Below are 13,753 nucleotides of genomic sequence, written 5' to 3'. Positions count from 1 at the left end.
CTTTCAAGATTTTACCACAGGCTTTCATTTGGGTTCGTGAATGCTCAAGGGCATGAAACTTGCTCTGCTTATGAAGAACGAGATGAACCTTTAGTCAAAGTTAAGACCTGAATATCAGCAAAATTACACTTCAGTGGTGTTTGAATGATGAAACTAATGACTGCTGACCACTGGAGAGTATAAATAATGCACTTACTGCTGATAATAACAGTATGTTCTATTATTCACAAATCAATTCTGCTTTTAAAAACAGAAAAAAACTGAAGGCCATATCCCAAAAAATGCAGATAGATAGATTTTACTTAATTGATAACCTTGATTATTTCAGACAATCAAAAGATGTTGCAAGCACAGATCCAAGCATCTGATGAAATTGCTTTTTGTTTTGTCACATCAGAAGTACTTTTTGTCTGTAAATCAATTTTAGGAGGAAATACAAAAGTGATTTACAGCACAGCCAGAGGGAAAAAAAACTTTTTCTTTAAGTCAGAGGAGCATAAATATACAGTGGGCTAACGGCTTCACTGTCAGAGGAGCAAATACGACAAGGGCAGATTTGTGGGGGCAAGGTTCACGATGTGAAATACTTTTACATGTCAGATCACATTCCTGCTCATGTTCATTCCTTTCCAGGAGATGAAGCGGAGGCGCCCACCAACCTAGTGACCTCAGAGGTAACCCACCGCTCCTTCCGTGCCACCTGGACACCACCTGGCAGCCCTGTTGACCAGTATCGAGTCATTTACATGATGGCGGCTGGAGGACCCGCTCAGGAGGTGAGATAAAGCTTCATCCCTGTCCTGTTACTCTGAACACAAGATTTGAAGAACCACAACAATAAAATCACTCTCATTTTCCAGCAAAGACCAATATTGTGTGTGTATCAAAGATATATGTTATTCCTCTGTGCCATAGAGCGCAATTATTCGCTAAACACTATTTAAAGCACATCAGTGAGCCACACTGTTGCACTGGGTGTTCCTTCATTACCATGAACACACACACTATCAGTTATTTTGACTCAATCCCACACACCATCCTCCTGCCACAAATACTAGAGTTAGACTAATATATTGTTGATTTTAGTCTTCTCATGAGACAAGTTGACAATATGAAAAATATAGAGTAACACTAGCCTTATCCATTAAAACACTACTACTGCAGTGTTCACAAAGCTAGATAAGTTGATTTAGATAACACAGTTCATACACTGAGGCAGCTTTAATGTACTTAGAAAACAAATTCTTAGGGATTTTGAAACAGAAGAATTTAAGGCACATTATATTTACAGTTGCACAGAGTTGCTTTAGAGTTGCTGCAGAGTTGCACAATTTGAGCACTGTCTGCAGCTTTTGATGGAGACAAAAGAGCAGAGACTTACAATAATTAAATGCGGGCAAAAGGGTTGTGAATTTAAAATGTGCCTTTTTCCCCCCTCAAATCTTAAACCTGGTTTAGATATAAAGATGTGTTCTATCTTTGTTGTCTTGGATCAGTTTGACTCTATTGTTCCAGGTATAAATAGTCAAAAGACTCAGATAATTGGTCTGTTTCATAAAACTTCATTAGAGTAATCTGCTCAGCGTGCTTCCTGGTTGAGAAACTTTATGTCTACCATCTGCTGGTGTTGGATACAATCCTGAATATCAAATAGCATCTTGTTTGCTTATTAATTCCCTTTGGCTCCCCTTAGACCCGGCTTAAACTCTAACAGATAACTCTTTTGTTTGTTGATGTCTGTGAACCGTACCAGTCAGGTGAGATTCACCACTTCCTGAGAATTTCGATAATGACAGGTTGTCAGTCACACAAAAACACTAATTGATGCTTAAATCCCCTCCTGTTATTTAACATAGCGGTATGTGTCGTCCGATGTGACAGGTTCAAAAACCAACTGCTGGAAGTGTTTCCACATACCCAGGTCTGGCTTTTATTCAAAGCCCTGTTTACTTGGCCCTCGGGGACTTAAATCTGGATCCCAGTTGCTTTGGTGAACCTGCATTTAGTTTACACTTAACCTCCTGTCAGTCTCATCCTTAAAAACAGAGCGCTGGGTCTTTTCCATCCTTTGTGCTTTTATTGGCCCGTGTCAGATGGAGTCTGTGTGATTATAATCGAGCTCGTCTGAATTCAAGCAGAGTTTCCACCGGATGCACTTAGTTTAACGTTATAGACCTCACACTTGGCTGAGACGCCTCGCCATATGACCTTTCTCTTTTTTTCTTCCGTTTACATTCGACTGTAGAGTACATATGAGCATAATGACATGATGTATATGATATTTACATGCTGGATATTTTGTGCAGCTCTTATCTGCAGTGATTTATCACCAGTGCAACAAAACAGCGGTTTCCCAAATTACAAGCAGCCAGTTAGAAGGAGGGTCGGGGCTGAGGCTATGGCTCACTGCCAAGAGATGAAACATTACTGTGTACCTGGAATATTTATACATGAGAGAAAAACAGAAATGTTTACAATAATAAGACCTGAAAAGGTTGCAGAAATGAGCTAGAGTGGGTGTTTTTGTGTTATACGTGCTTCAAAATTAAAGTAGCTTTGTAGATAACTTTGGGTAAAACCTAAAAACTTTTAGCCCAGCACTTACTACCATTTTATACCGAAATAAATGAATAAATGTGTGACCGTGTCACAGTTTTCTAGGTCACAAGTAGGTCTGAAGTCTGTGCTATGAAGTCCTGAGCCACCACTAAGCTCTGAACTTTTGAGTTTCAAGACTGACTCTTGAAACCCCTTTTCAGCAAATGCACTGCTGCTTGAAATGTTTTAACAGTTTATTGAGTTTACAGAAACAATGCTTTTTCTGCTCATGCAACATGATTGGCTCCTGTTTGAGTTTGAATCAAAGTATATCGGTTGTCAGGTATAAGAGTTCCCACTCTTTCTTTAAAAAGTAGATGTCAGTCTTTGTCCTCAGAGAGAAAATTAGTGAATTCCAAAGCAAATTGAAGTCAAAGGTAAGTCAGGACTCCATCAGATTCAGAAACCATTGACTATTGGTCTGACAACGATAAAGCCTCTGAGGGCAACAGCCAATATTCCGATAGTAGTTAGTGGGTATCTGGGCAAAGACTTCCTCTTCCATGTGCCACTCATTATTTACTCAAACGTGATTTGTCAATACTACTCTACAAATCAGTCTACAGATGGAAACTAGAACGCTTCCGATACTAAAATCTTGTACTGTTGCCCACAAATTCTGCATCATGCAGACATCTGTTTATAGTTGGTATCAGAGTCATGACTCCACATCTCTGCCTTATGTTAATGGAATTCATCTCAGACCATGATAAAGAAGCACTGATGTTCAAATACCCACTGGTTGCACTTCATTTCAGGTCACCATTGCCATGAAAATCTACTGTCAGAGACCTAAAACTTGCTTTAAATGAACATGAGTAAAATAAGCAGTTTTTTTTGTCAAAGTTATTTATTTTTTTATTTAAAAAAAACAGTGAACTGTGGAGTGATCTCTTGCTCCCAATAGAAATCAACTTATATTTTGTCTTTATCTTGATTGAACAAAGATTAAAGCAGGTTGCTCCACTAGAATCAAGAAAAACTAAACTTGATTTTAGAAAGTACTCGAAGTGACTTGATTTGTATTGGAAACAGGTTGAACTTAATCAATTACAGACATAAAAGAGTTGATAAGAGGGGCATTTTTTTCAGCAGCTCGAGAGGCTGCAGCCTCTTTGTGCTTGTTTGTCATTTCTTCTCTGGGTTTGATTTTCCAGCAGAACAGTGCAGGAATGTGACACCGTTTAGCGGCCAAGTTGGATGTCCCGCATGAGGACTTTCCCACCGACACATGAATGTAGCATGATAGTTCCGGTCTAACAGACTGTAATCATCTAATGGTGAAAGTATGAGTCCTGGACCACCATCAGTCATTGATTGACAGATCAGACCAGCAATTTTCATCCAAATTCTTTGACTTTTCCATAATCTTTTACATAATCATTAACTGACAAATTTCTTCACTGCCAGTCAAAGTCAATTACCAGTTTTCTGAAACAAAAAAGCGCTCAATCCTCTAAAGGCTCAGCTTTGAAGTTTTGATGAGAGGATGTATTTCTGTTTGATGATGAGAACATTTTATTCTTGACCTGCTGCACCGCGATCCTTTTCTTTCATAATCAGCGGAGAAGTCCTTTCAGACTGCAGTAATTCTGCTCCGTGAGGCTACATGAGTCAAAAAGATTTATTCTAAATTGAGATTTTCTGTTTTAAAAAGAACAAAAACTTGGCAGTTTGATCATCAGCTAACCTTCCAAAACATAACGACAAGACTCATACAGAATACACTATAATCTTAGCCAATACAATATACAATTTTATCAAAATGTTTATTGACCACAAACATAAGTTTGGGAAGGTTTTGAAGTCCTTCAATTTTAAAAAACAAAACAAAACACAAAATTTTAGGTATTTAGATTAAAGCCACATCTGTATCTTTATAAAGTACTTGCACCTGATCTTTTTGTGAGATGAATCATACGTGTGTAACTTAAAGGGTCCGACCACCCAAAACACAAAAATATATCTTCATGATGTCTATATACTAGGTCTGGGTTTTACTAATGATGATGATGATTTTGATGATATGTCAATAAAATTGCCAGGTTTGGGAATCAAAACAAAAAAAAAATTCTGATAGATGTTCACATTTTTATAGGAAACATTGCAAAAGCAATTTAGTCAAAGAAGTCAAAGATTCTCAAATTTTAAATGTTTTTCAAACTAATTCAGTTATGCAACAACTTTGTAAAATACAGTCTAAGATCAGACCCTACATTTGATGCCAGCTGTCAATACTTTGTGCCACGGACACATTCTTTGTAATGTATGATACCCACCTATATTGCTATTAGTCTGATATATTCCATGTAGAAAGTTTTGGTTTCTTTTTGCCTGGTATTGAGATCTTAATCATTGAGTCTTCTGCTACTAACTCAAGATGATGAAGGTTAATAAGATTACATTTGAAGCATTAAAAAAGTGACATTTGAAAAAATCAACAGAAACTTTCGTGAAAACCATCGTTTCCATTGTGAATTTTACCTACCAAAGCAAAAGATACAGCCCATCTTTAAATGACCCCATATTTATAGACATGAAGTTGTGTGTTTTCAAAGAAAGGAATATCCAAGGTTTTGGAAGAAAATGTAACCATTTTGGTTTCATTTTTGGAGATGAAGTTTCAAAGACTATTTGTCAGAGTGGAAAACTACAGGTGACTGTAAAAACAGCCAGTCTTTTTTTGTTTCAGCTCCTGGTCGATGGGTCAGTGAACACTGTAGTGTTGGATGGCCTCACCGCCCTGACCGAGTACGTCGTTAATGTTCACTCTGTGGTCGGCGAGCAGAGCAGCGAGCCTCTGAAGGGCACCGAGACCACCTGTAAGTGTTTCCTCTTCCTCTTTTTTCCTCTCAACCCTAAATGTCTAAGGTTACTTCCTTTTTGCTTCTTTGCCTTATGAGAGAAGTGCTCAGCTTCCATGTTGGATGGCCTTTTCACAAGACACTGGTTGCCCTTTGGAGCGGCGGGCATGATTAAAAAGGAACTTTAAAGATGGATAGCATCATAGCTCTGTTGTGGGAAAGCGTTTTGTTTCTGCCATATGGTTTGTGAGATAAACAACTTGATTTCTCTGCTCATTATCCTGTTTCACACACATCTATGTAACGTGTTTACTTGCTTTTTCCCCCTGCAAATCTGCTCTCTGTTTATACAACGTATATATTTAGCATCTGATCTGAGGCGGAAAACTTGTTAACACAAACACAGTGACCCATGATGCGATGCGGGCTGATGCTAGCCTGTGGTGAAAGAACTGGAAACCACTTTTTTCCTTAAAGACACAGTTTAAGACTGATTTATTAGAGCTTTGCATATATCTTAAATAAACTAATATAAATTAACAACGTGTTAAGTGCATGGCTCTAAGTGCTTTTATTTGCTCATTTGTCCTTTAATGTTCACTTTATTTGTACTTGAATGTGGAACTGATTTTTACAATGAGCCGTTTCCCACTGTTATAAAACAATAAGTATTTGTTCTGTTGTCGCCCACTTGGACGGCACCAGCCAACCTTAGATCCCCATGGCTTCATTTACTGTAATTTTTTAAACTAATACTCTGTTAGGTCATAATGTCCTCTTGAAAACAGTCTCCAGTCTCTGTGTGACTCAAACATAAAATCTGTAGAGGCTGGAGGCTGTAGGTTTGGGAGGGGGTGTCATTGAACAGCCAGTATATAGGACTTATTGTGCAAAACTACACTCTTTAAAAGCCAAAAATAATCACATATTTTCTCTGTTAAAACAAATGTGTATGGGTGCTGAAGATGATGCATCTTGATTCCCCGTAAAAGTCTAGTAGATTGTGATACCAAATACTCTGCTCATCAAAAAACGTAATGCTCCTTTTGGGACATTCTGGAATTTTTTGAAAATATGACCCTCAGGTTGCCTGTTTGCATCATTACCCTTTTTCTGTGCCTAACTCTCCTCAGAACATCAAAAAACATCATTTCTGACCCACTCAGTCGCTCATATGGCCCACAGAAACTCCAAATGCTGGTCTTAGTCTTCCTTAGATATTTTAAACTATATAAAAGCATCAAACATAGACAAAGGGATCTTAAACTGAATGTTTCTGGTGGTAATGTAAGCCATTCCTTGCTCTGACTGTTTGTTTTTGTCCTCTCAGTGCCGCTGCCAGCTGCGACGAACATGAATGTTTATGATGAGACCACGAGCACCATGAGGGTGAGCTGGGGAGAGGCTGCTGGTGCCACGGGCTACATGCTGCTATACAAATCCATCAACGCCACTGAGCCTCAGCTGGAGAAGGAGGTAAAGTAATGTGACCTTCAAATGCAGCGTGTGAGGTTGTGTTTTTAACTTGGGACATAGCTCCTTTGTACCAAGTAACAACCAAACAGATATGAGATGAGTTGTTTTGCTTCTTGGAGGCTTCTTACTTTGTATATAATTAGTTGACAGCATAGATTGTATATATCTATGGGGGACACATCTCCACATCTCCATTTCCACCAGTATCCTGGACATGGCTGTTGCAAACTCTGTGATGGTGGAGTTCCCGCCCATACATTCAAAATTTCATAAGGTCAAATAACTCATTAAAACCAAACTTATCAGGAAAAAGAAAATAAAACATAAACAAACACTGACGTGATAAGGACTAACAAGTTTAATGGCTAAAACCATCTTTTGGAAAAATTTATTTGGCCCATGTTCCATTGACTTAAATGGAGGGGGCAGGGTCTTGACCTATATTACAGCTGACCACCAGGGGCGATGGTTTGGCTGCACTTTGTCCATCTTTATATACAGTCAGTGGTTGACAGTGGCTTGCCAGTAGCTTAGTTCTGCTAAACTAAATATCTGCATCGATAAACAAAACAAAATGTCATGTTAGTGTCATGCACTTTTCTTTGGTGTTGCATTACCAGTAGTTTAGGCCTGCTAATGTTTTATTATCCTTATGCCCTGTTAGCTAACTCACTGAAATGAGAGAACTAACTAACTAACTAACTAACTAAAACTAGTTTTAATCCAAATTTAACAAGCTAGCTAGCTATGATGGCATTACAAACTGATGTTACAATGTGAGATGAATGAAACTGCAACAAATGTTATGATGACAAAACATCAACCCCAAGTTGAAGTATCTTTCTTATTTTGCACAATGAATGAATGTAACATACATTAATCCTTTGAAACCTGGTAAAATTGGCTTGATTTCTTTCAAAAAATTTGGAAGAGGACAATGAGCAATGGAGGAAGAAATGACCCCCCAAATTAGCAAGAAATTAGTACAGTACAAGAAAATTACCTTAAATTGAAAATAAATATAATTTTAAAAAATTACCTTGAAAAAGTGCCTAAAAATTAATTAATAATAAAAAATAATTTTGTAACATAATTCTTTTCCATAGACATCTTTACCTAGCTTTTTAAAATTAATTTTCTAAATCTACTAATAGCTTGAACTGAACTAATTAACTAAAGCAACCTGTGCTTAATAAAATAAAAAACTTAACTCAATAAACTAAACTAATACTAACTAAAATAACTAGAGTCAAAGTAAGCCTTTACCAAGCTGGACACACCCCTGCCTGTGAATAATGGGAAATGGAGTCTTCATATGAAATTTAAGGAGAATACAGTGGAAAAAATACAGAGTATACATAATAACACACCAAATGAGGGAACATGAATCCTAACCTTAGCCCATAAAACAAACAGCTTTAACATGAAAATGTCATAGTTTTCCAGGGGGGACCAGCATTTAGTCCCCGAATGTCCCCACAATGTGAGCAATACAGGGACACTTCAACAGCTAGAATAGAAACGCTTTGAAGCATTAGACGCACACACAAACTCACACACGTCTTAATTTGTGTGCTCAGCATTTCCACATTGATTTTATAAGAGCGGGCTTCTGCTCGCGCCGCCTCACTGCTTCCAGATGGCGATGCGATGAACGCTTCACAGAACGGGAAGTGGACTTTAGCAGTGCGGCTCAGGCCAGGCAGAGCCCTCAGACACAGTGGGTAATGGGAAGGATTAGCTCATAAAGCCTGAAGTCATCAAGATGATATAAACAGAACACATGCTAAAGGGGCGGAACGGGTGGCGTTAACCTACATGTGCAATTAAACAGCAGAGGAAAATGTAAGGGATGATTTATTGCACAGAGAGGTGGTCTTTACTGGAATATATGCACCCGAAGTGGGAATCAGGACCTCAGAACGAAGTGCACCATTTATCAACATGAATCATTGGACATGAAAAACTAATTTAAATGATTAAAGTGTATTTTAAACACACGGCGTGTTCCCATTTAAAGCACCATTAACTAGTATTTGAACCCATTTAATGCAAGCTCAAAGTTGGAAGTTGTCTAAAATATCACATGTATACTGTGGCTGTGGTTAAAAACATCCCAGGATCAAAAGTACAAAGAACACTGGTCTCAGTGCTTTTGGTGTCATTGTATGCTGTAGGTAATTTGTAATAAATCTGGCTAAAAGGCGCAGAAACACTGGTATGGAGCGCGTAACTACATTACTTTTTCAGCAAGATTGCATACTTTTTTCAGTTTATGTTTGCAGGAATGAGAGTCTGGTGTGCTCACCATGTGATGAGTTAAAAGAACAAAAACAAAAACACATTTTTACAAATCCTGTCTTTCCCTACTGTCCTTTTGTAGGTACGTGTTGGAGGAGATGAAACTAACGTCCAACTGTTGCAGCTGATTCCTGAGACAGAGTACGCCATCAGACTTTTCGCCTTGCATGGAGAGGCAACTAGTGAGCCTCTGGAGGGGAGAGGAGTCACCTGTGAGTAATGCTTTTCTGATTATGTATGTATATTATATGAGTTTTAGCTCCACTGACATTTCCAAGAGGCAGAGCTCCTCTGAAGACAGACAAAATCTGGTTAAATTAAAGTTTGTTTGTTTGTTTGCGTACTTTTCTTCATTACATGACATTTGTATTTTTTATCTTTATTGAGGTGAGTTTCTTAATCCCACCTGCACAACCTTGTCCTCTTTTATTGTTGATTTCTATTGTTTTGTTTTTTGCAAATCTTTAATCTTATGGAACGTCATGGTGGAAAAACATATCATACTGCCCATAGAAACTCCATAAAAACACCTCTTGTATTGAGAAATGTTTGAAGATATTTGAGCACATCTTTTCGTTAATTATGCTCACTGCACTAGATTTCCAGGATTGCAGAACTAACAACTTTTAAAATGTAACTTATTTTTATTAGAAAAGGTAAAAGGTTTCACAGATTTTAGCAGTTTTATTTTCATGTCAGCTGTTATTTTACTAGAACTGGATCACATCTACCACATCCTGGAGTTCACATTTTGGACTGAGAACTTACAGATAGAAAACAGATGCACTGAAAAACAGAGTATCCTAAGCAGGAGCACTTGAAAACTGAGCTGCTGTCTGTTTTTCAATTTTTCATGAACTTCTGGTCATTTAGCATTGTTTAATGTCTCCACAAAGATATTGATGGTGATGATAGGATTGTAAATGATTTTGTGCTTCAGTCTTGATGTTTTTTAAAGTTTGAATGGATGTCCATTCCCTGTCCTCCCTCAGTGCCCGTGCCTCCCGCTGGAGTGCTGAGAATCACCGATGTTACTCACAGCACAATGAGGCTCAACTGGGACACTGCTCCTGGAGCTGTCCGCAAGTACATGATCACCTACAAACCAGAGGAGGGAGACCTGAAAGAGGTAAAAATATGGTTTTCTGAGTTTCCTCCAATACAGAATGACTTAAAAACACTGCATGGGCACTGGCTTTATTAAATTACAGGCTTAAAATGCACCAAATCCCCCAGACTAAAGCTTAAAAAATGGTCTGATGTGGTAATGTAGCCATACCTTTTCCATTAAGTAAGCATTATGAACAAACCACAGATGTTAGAATACTAAACTGAAATATTAAACATTACATATTTTTTTTTACCTCTCTAATAAGGTTAGTGAAGTGGGAGTAGATATGAAAAAAAGGTTGGATGAAAGAAAAGTGATTTGATGTTTTTCTCTATATTATATGAGTGTAAACTAAATTTGCTGGACTGCTGGCCAGACATATACTTCACCTGGAGTTTTGAGAAGTTGATGGACATTTTTCACGATTTTATTACCCACTATACACCGGATCACCGTGACACTGCACTCAACAGTCACTTCTGGGTAGACAGCTGGCAATTGCTTTGAGTTGAGAGATATGGAAAATCGGCAAAACTGATCATTTCTGCTTTCAGAATTTTTGACAAACCAAATCTACTGGCATGGAAGTTAAGCACTTCTGTGGATGGGACCCACAGCAAAACATATTTTAGCCTTCTAAAAAGTTTTCTTTTTAAAAATCAGTATCAGTGTAATTGTACGCCGTATTTGACAGATTTTCTTCACTTCACATATCCACTGATAGAGGCAGCGGTAGATTGTTTTTGTAAATGAGGTCTGATGGTTTTGAGCTTCAGTTCCCTGTAAGAAAAGGGTATCTGGTGGCAAGGTAAAGCAGTGAAAAACAAACTGAAACAGATTTTTTTTAAATGGGCCTTATTGTAGGTGGCTAAAAACTAACCAATTGAGGCAACAGTTGCTTAGTGCTATTTGATTTTATATACATGACACAGGGATTTTCTGCCCGGAAGTTACTGAGAGCAAACATTGTGATTCAGTCAATAAGCAAACAGTTGTTTGATTTTAGTTATTTGTGTCTTGAAGCAGTCAATTTATCAATCTAACCAACCTAAATGTTTCACATGCTCCATTTTGGTATCAAATAATCTCCATTTGCTGTTAAAGTACATCTGTTTTCTGTGATTATGTAAGATTTGCAAGGAAATCTTTAGAAGATTGTGTAGGTTTTGTTTGTTTTGGAATCTGTGAATCCCGAGCAGAATCCTCCTTTTTCCTTGTTGTGCAGTTCAAACACCATCTAAGCCGTCAAAATTGTCTTCATGTGTAATACCGGGATGCACAGCTGTGACCTTTTCTTTTGGCAGGTATCAGTTTGTTGCTCTTTTTACAGCAAAGTGGCTGCAAGACTTGTTTGAAACTGTTTATATTGTTTTTAAGTTCATTCAGAGGTGGCTTTAAACAATAAAACCTTGGCGAGAGCTTAGTAAGGGTGAAGCTTTGGTCCGCAGTGATATCTTCATTCCGGGAAAGTGACCAAGTCATGACCAAGTCAAGAGTTACAGCAGCTTCACTTTGTTGGCTGATCGTTACGAGAAAAGCAGTCTGCTGGCAGAGAAGCACTGGCTCAGGACGTCAGCCCAGCCTGACTGGATCATCCCAGCACCACTCTGTCCTCATAATTTCTCACTTGGATGTCAGCGGAGGACAAACAGTCTGGGATGAATCGGCAGCCCAAGGTGCCGTCCGCGGACACCTGCGAGACATTTCCAGAAAGCTGTGATGGATGACACGCAGCAGCTAAACTCCTCTTAAGGATTACTGCCGAGGACCTTGTGTCTCTATAGAAGAAACCCACACGTTGGATTAGTGCCTGCCTAGTGCTGCTTACTTTACTAAGCTCTCCCCTGAAATGGAAAACTCGACTGAGGAGAGAGGACTCAGCGCCATATACACCAAACTCAACTTAATTGTCAATTCAGCTATATCCACGGGATGTAAAGAGGATCAAAATACTGTCGCTGTCGAACCACAAAACAAGGGTTTAAAAATTCCAGGATAAAACCCAAATACTGAAAAAAAGGTTTAAAATATTTACCAATTAAGTTCAGGGTTGGGTGGGACCAAAATATGGCACAGATCAAGAACAAAAAAAAAGCCCTACAATAACCCAAAATTACTAAATAGCAAAACTTTGCCCTGATATTCTCTGACTTATAATTATACAGTTCAGTTTTATCTATTCCTGAATATTTTGGTCTTTTCAAAGACTCCTTGGTTCACATAATACCTTCATTAGAGTTCCTGAATATCTTAAAATATAGCCTCTGTAACTAAAGATATTCCTGTAATTAGTTGTCAAACTATTGTAAGTGTGACCTTTTGGAGAAACATTACTGACACATTTGTGTAATTGCAGCCAATTTTAGCCAACACATGCACATTTAAACTCTGTGTGATCCTCCGAGAATTGATGGTATTAAACCTGTATGTGGATCTATGAAAGCATGATGCAGATTAAGAACATTTTCTTTTAATTCAAACAACAAAATTAGAGGATTGTGCAGCTTTGATCACTGTATCTGTGTGATTTTTAGTTTCTGATGATTAACTTTGTCACTGGCAGGCTGAAGTGAGTGGTGACATCACCACCCTGGACCTGACAAACCTCATCTCCCAGACTGAATACGATGTGGCCGTCACCCCGATTTATGACGAGGGACCTGGAAACCCGATGCTTGGAAGCGCCATTACAGGTCTGAATCTGCTTTTCATTTTTGTCTTTTGTTCGTCCAGCAAAGGAAAATATATGGCCAGGGATTAGTGAGAAAATACTATAAACTTAGCCATTAAGTACGTCAAATGTGATTAAACTGACAAAACGTCTCCAGTGCCTGAACAGTACATGTGTTTCAGAGACGTGCGGTGTTTGTGATGGTGATGAGTTCTGTATTAACTTTGACTTTACTTTACTTCCCCTCCTGGATTGAAAACAGCTTCCAGAGAGGTTGGACTCACTCTGTGTGTGATCATTTACTGCACTGGCTCTGTTTACCATTAATCCCCTGTGAACTGTGCAAAAACACACACAAGTTTGTAGTTCTACACTTGTGAGGACCCCCACTAACAAAATAGATTCTTTTTGCTATTAAGACCTCTGAATGACTGCACGCATCTCAGATTCATTCAATAATTCAAATATGTCTGGTGTTGCACTTATTGACAGCTATTTTGCCCACTCAGTGAAACAATTGAGTTAGCTACGTTCATAAGACAAAGCATCAGATAAATTGCCACAAGCGTGATTGAGATTTGACCCAGCTGTACAGGTTATTATAAGTCAAATTATAGAAAGAACAACTATTTAACTGACATATTTCTTCAATTAAGTTAACTGCTCCAAAGCTTCTGTTTATAACAATAAAAAAAAACAATGTTTGCCAGACAGATATGTAACTTGCTACTGATTATTTAGTGCAAAACAAAACAAAATACCCCAAATCCCTAGAAGAAATTGGCTAACATG

At 38.2% G+C, this 13,753-nt stretch overlaps 1 protein-coding gene across 3 annotated transcripts in view; it reads left to right on the top strand.

The window, feature by feature from the left end:
* Positions 1-13,753, top strand: part of col12a1b (collagen, type XII, alpha 1b) — a 145,334-nt gene that overhangs the window by 44,264 nt on the left and 87,317 nt on the right. For all 3 annotated transcript variants that reach the window (XM_042503436.1, XM_042503434.1, XM_042503437.1), the window contains exons 22-27: positions 634-776; positions 5,291-5,420; positions 6,733-6,878; positions 9,262-9,391; positions 10,172-10,308; positions 12,854-12,983. In XM_042503436.1, coding sequence (XP_042359370.1) covers positions 634-776; positions 5,291-5,420; positions 6,733-6,878; positions 9,262-9,391; positions 10,172-10,308; positions 12,854-12,983 — 816 coding nt within the window. The remainder of the gene's footprint in view (positions 1-633; positions 777-5,290; positions 5,421-6,732; positions 6,879-9,261; positions 9,392-10,171; positions 10,309-12,853; positions 12,984-13,753) is intronic.

This window comes from Plectropomus leopardus, chromosome 16 (genome assembly GCF_008729295.1).
Source record: "Plectropomus leopardus isolate mb chromosome 16, YSFRI_Pleo_2.0, whole genome shotgun sequence".
Classification (NCBI taxonomy): domain Eukaryota; kingdom Metazoa; phylum Chordata; class Actinopteri; order Perciformes; family Serranidae; genus Plectropomus; species Plectropomus leopardus.
Note: the sequence above shows the minus strand (reverse complement) of the source record. Positions and strands in the feature narration are given on the sequence as shown.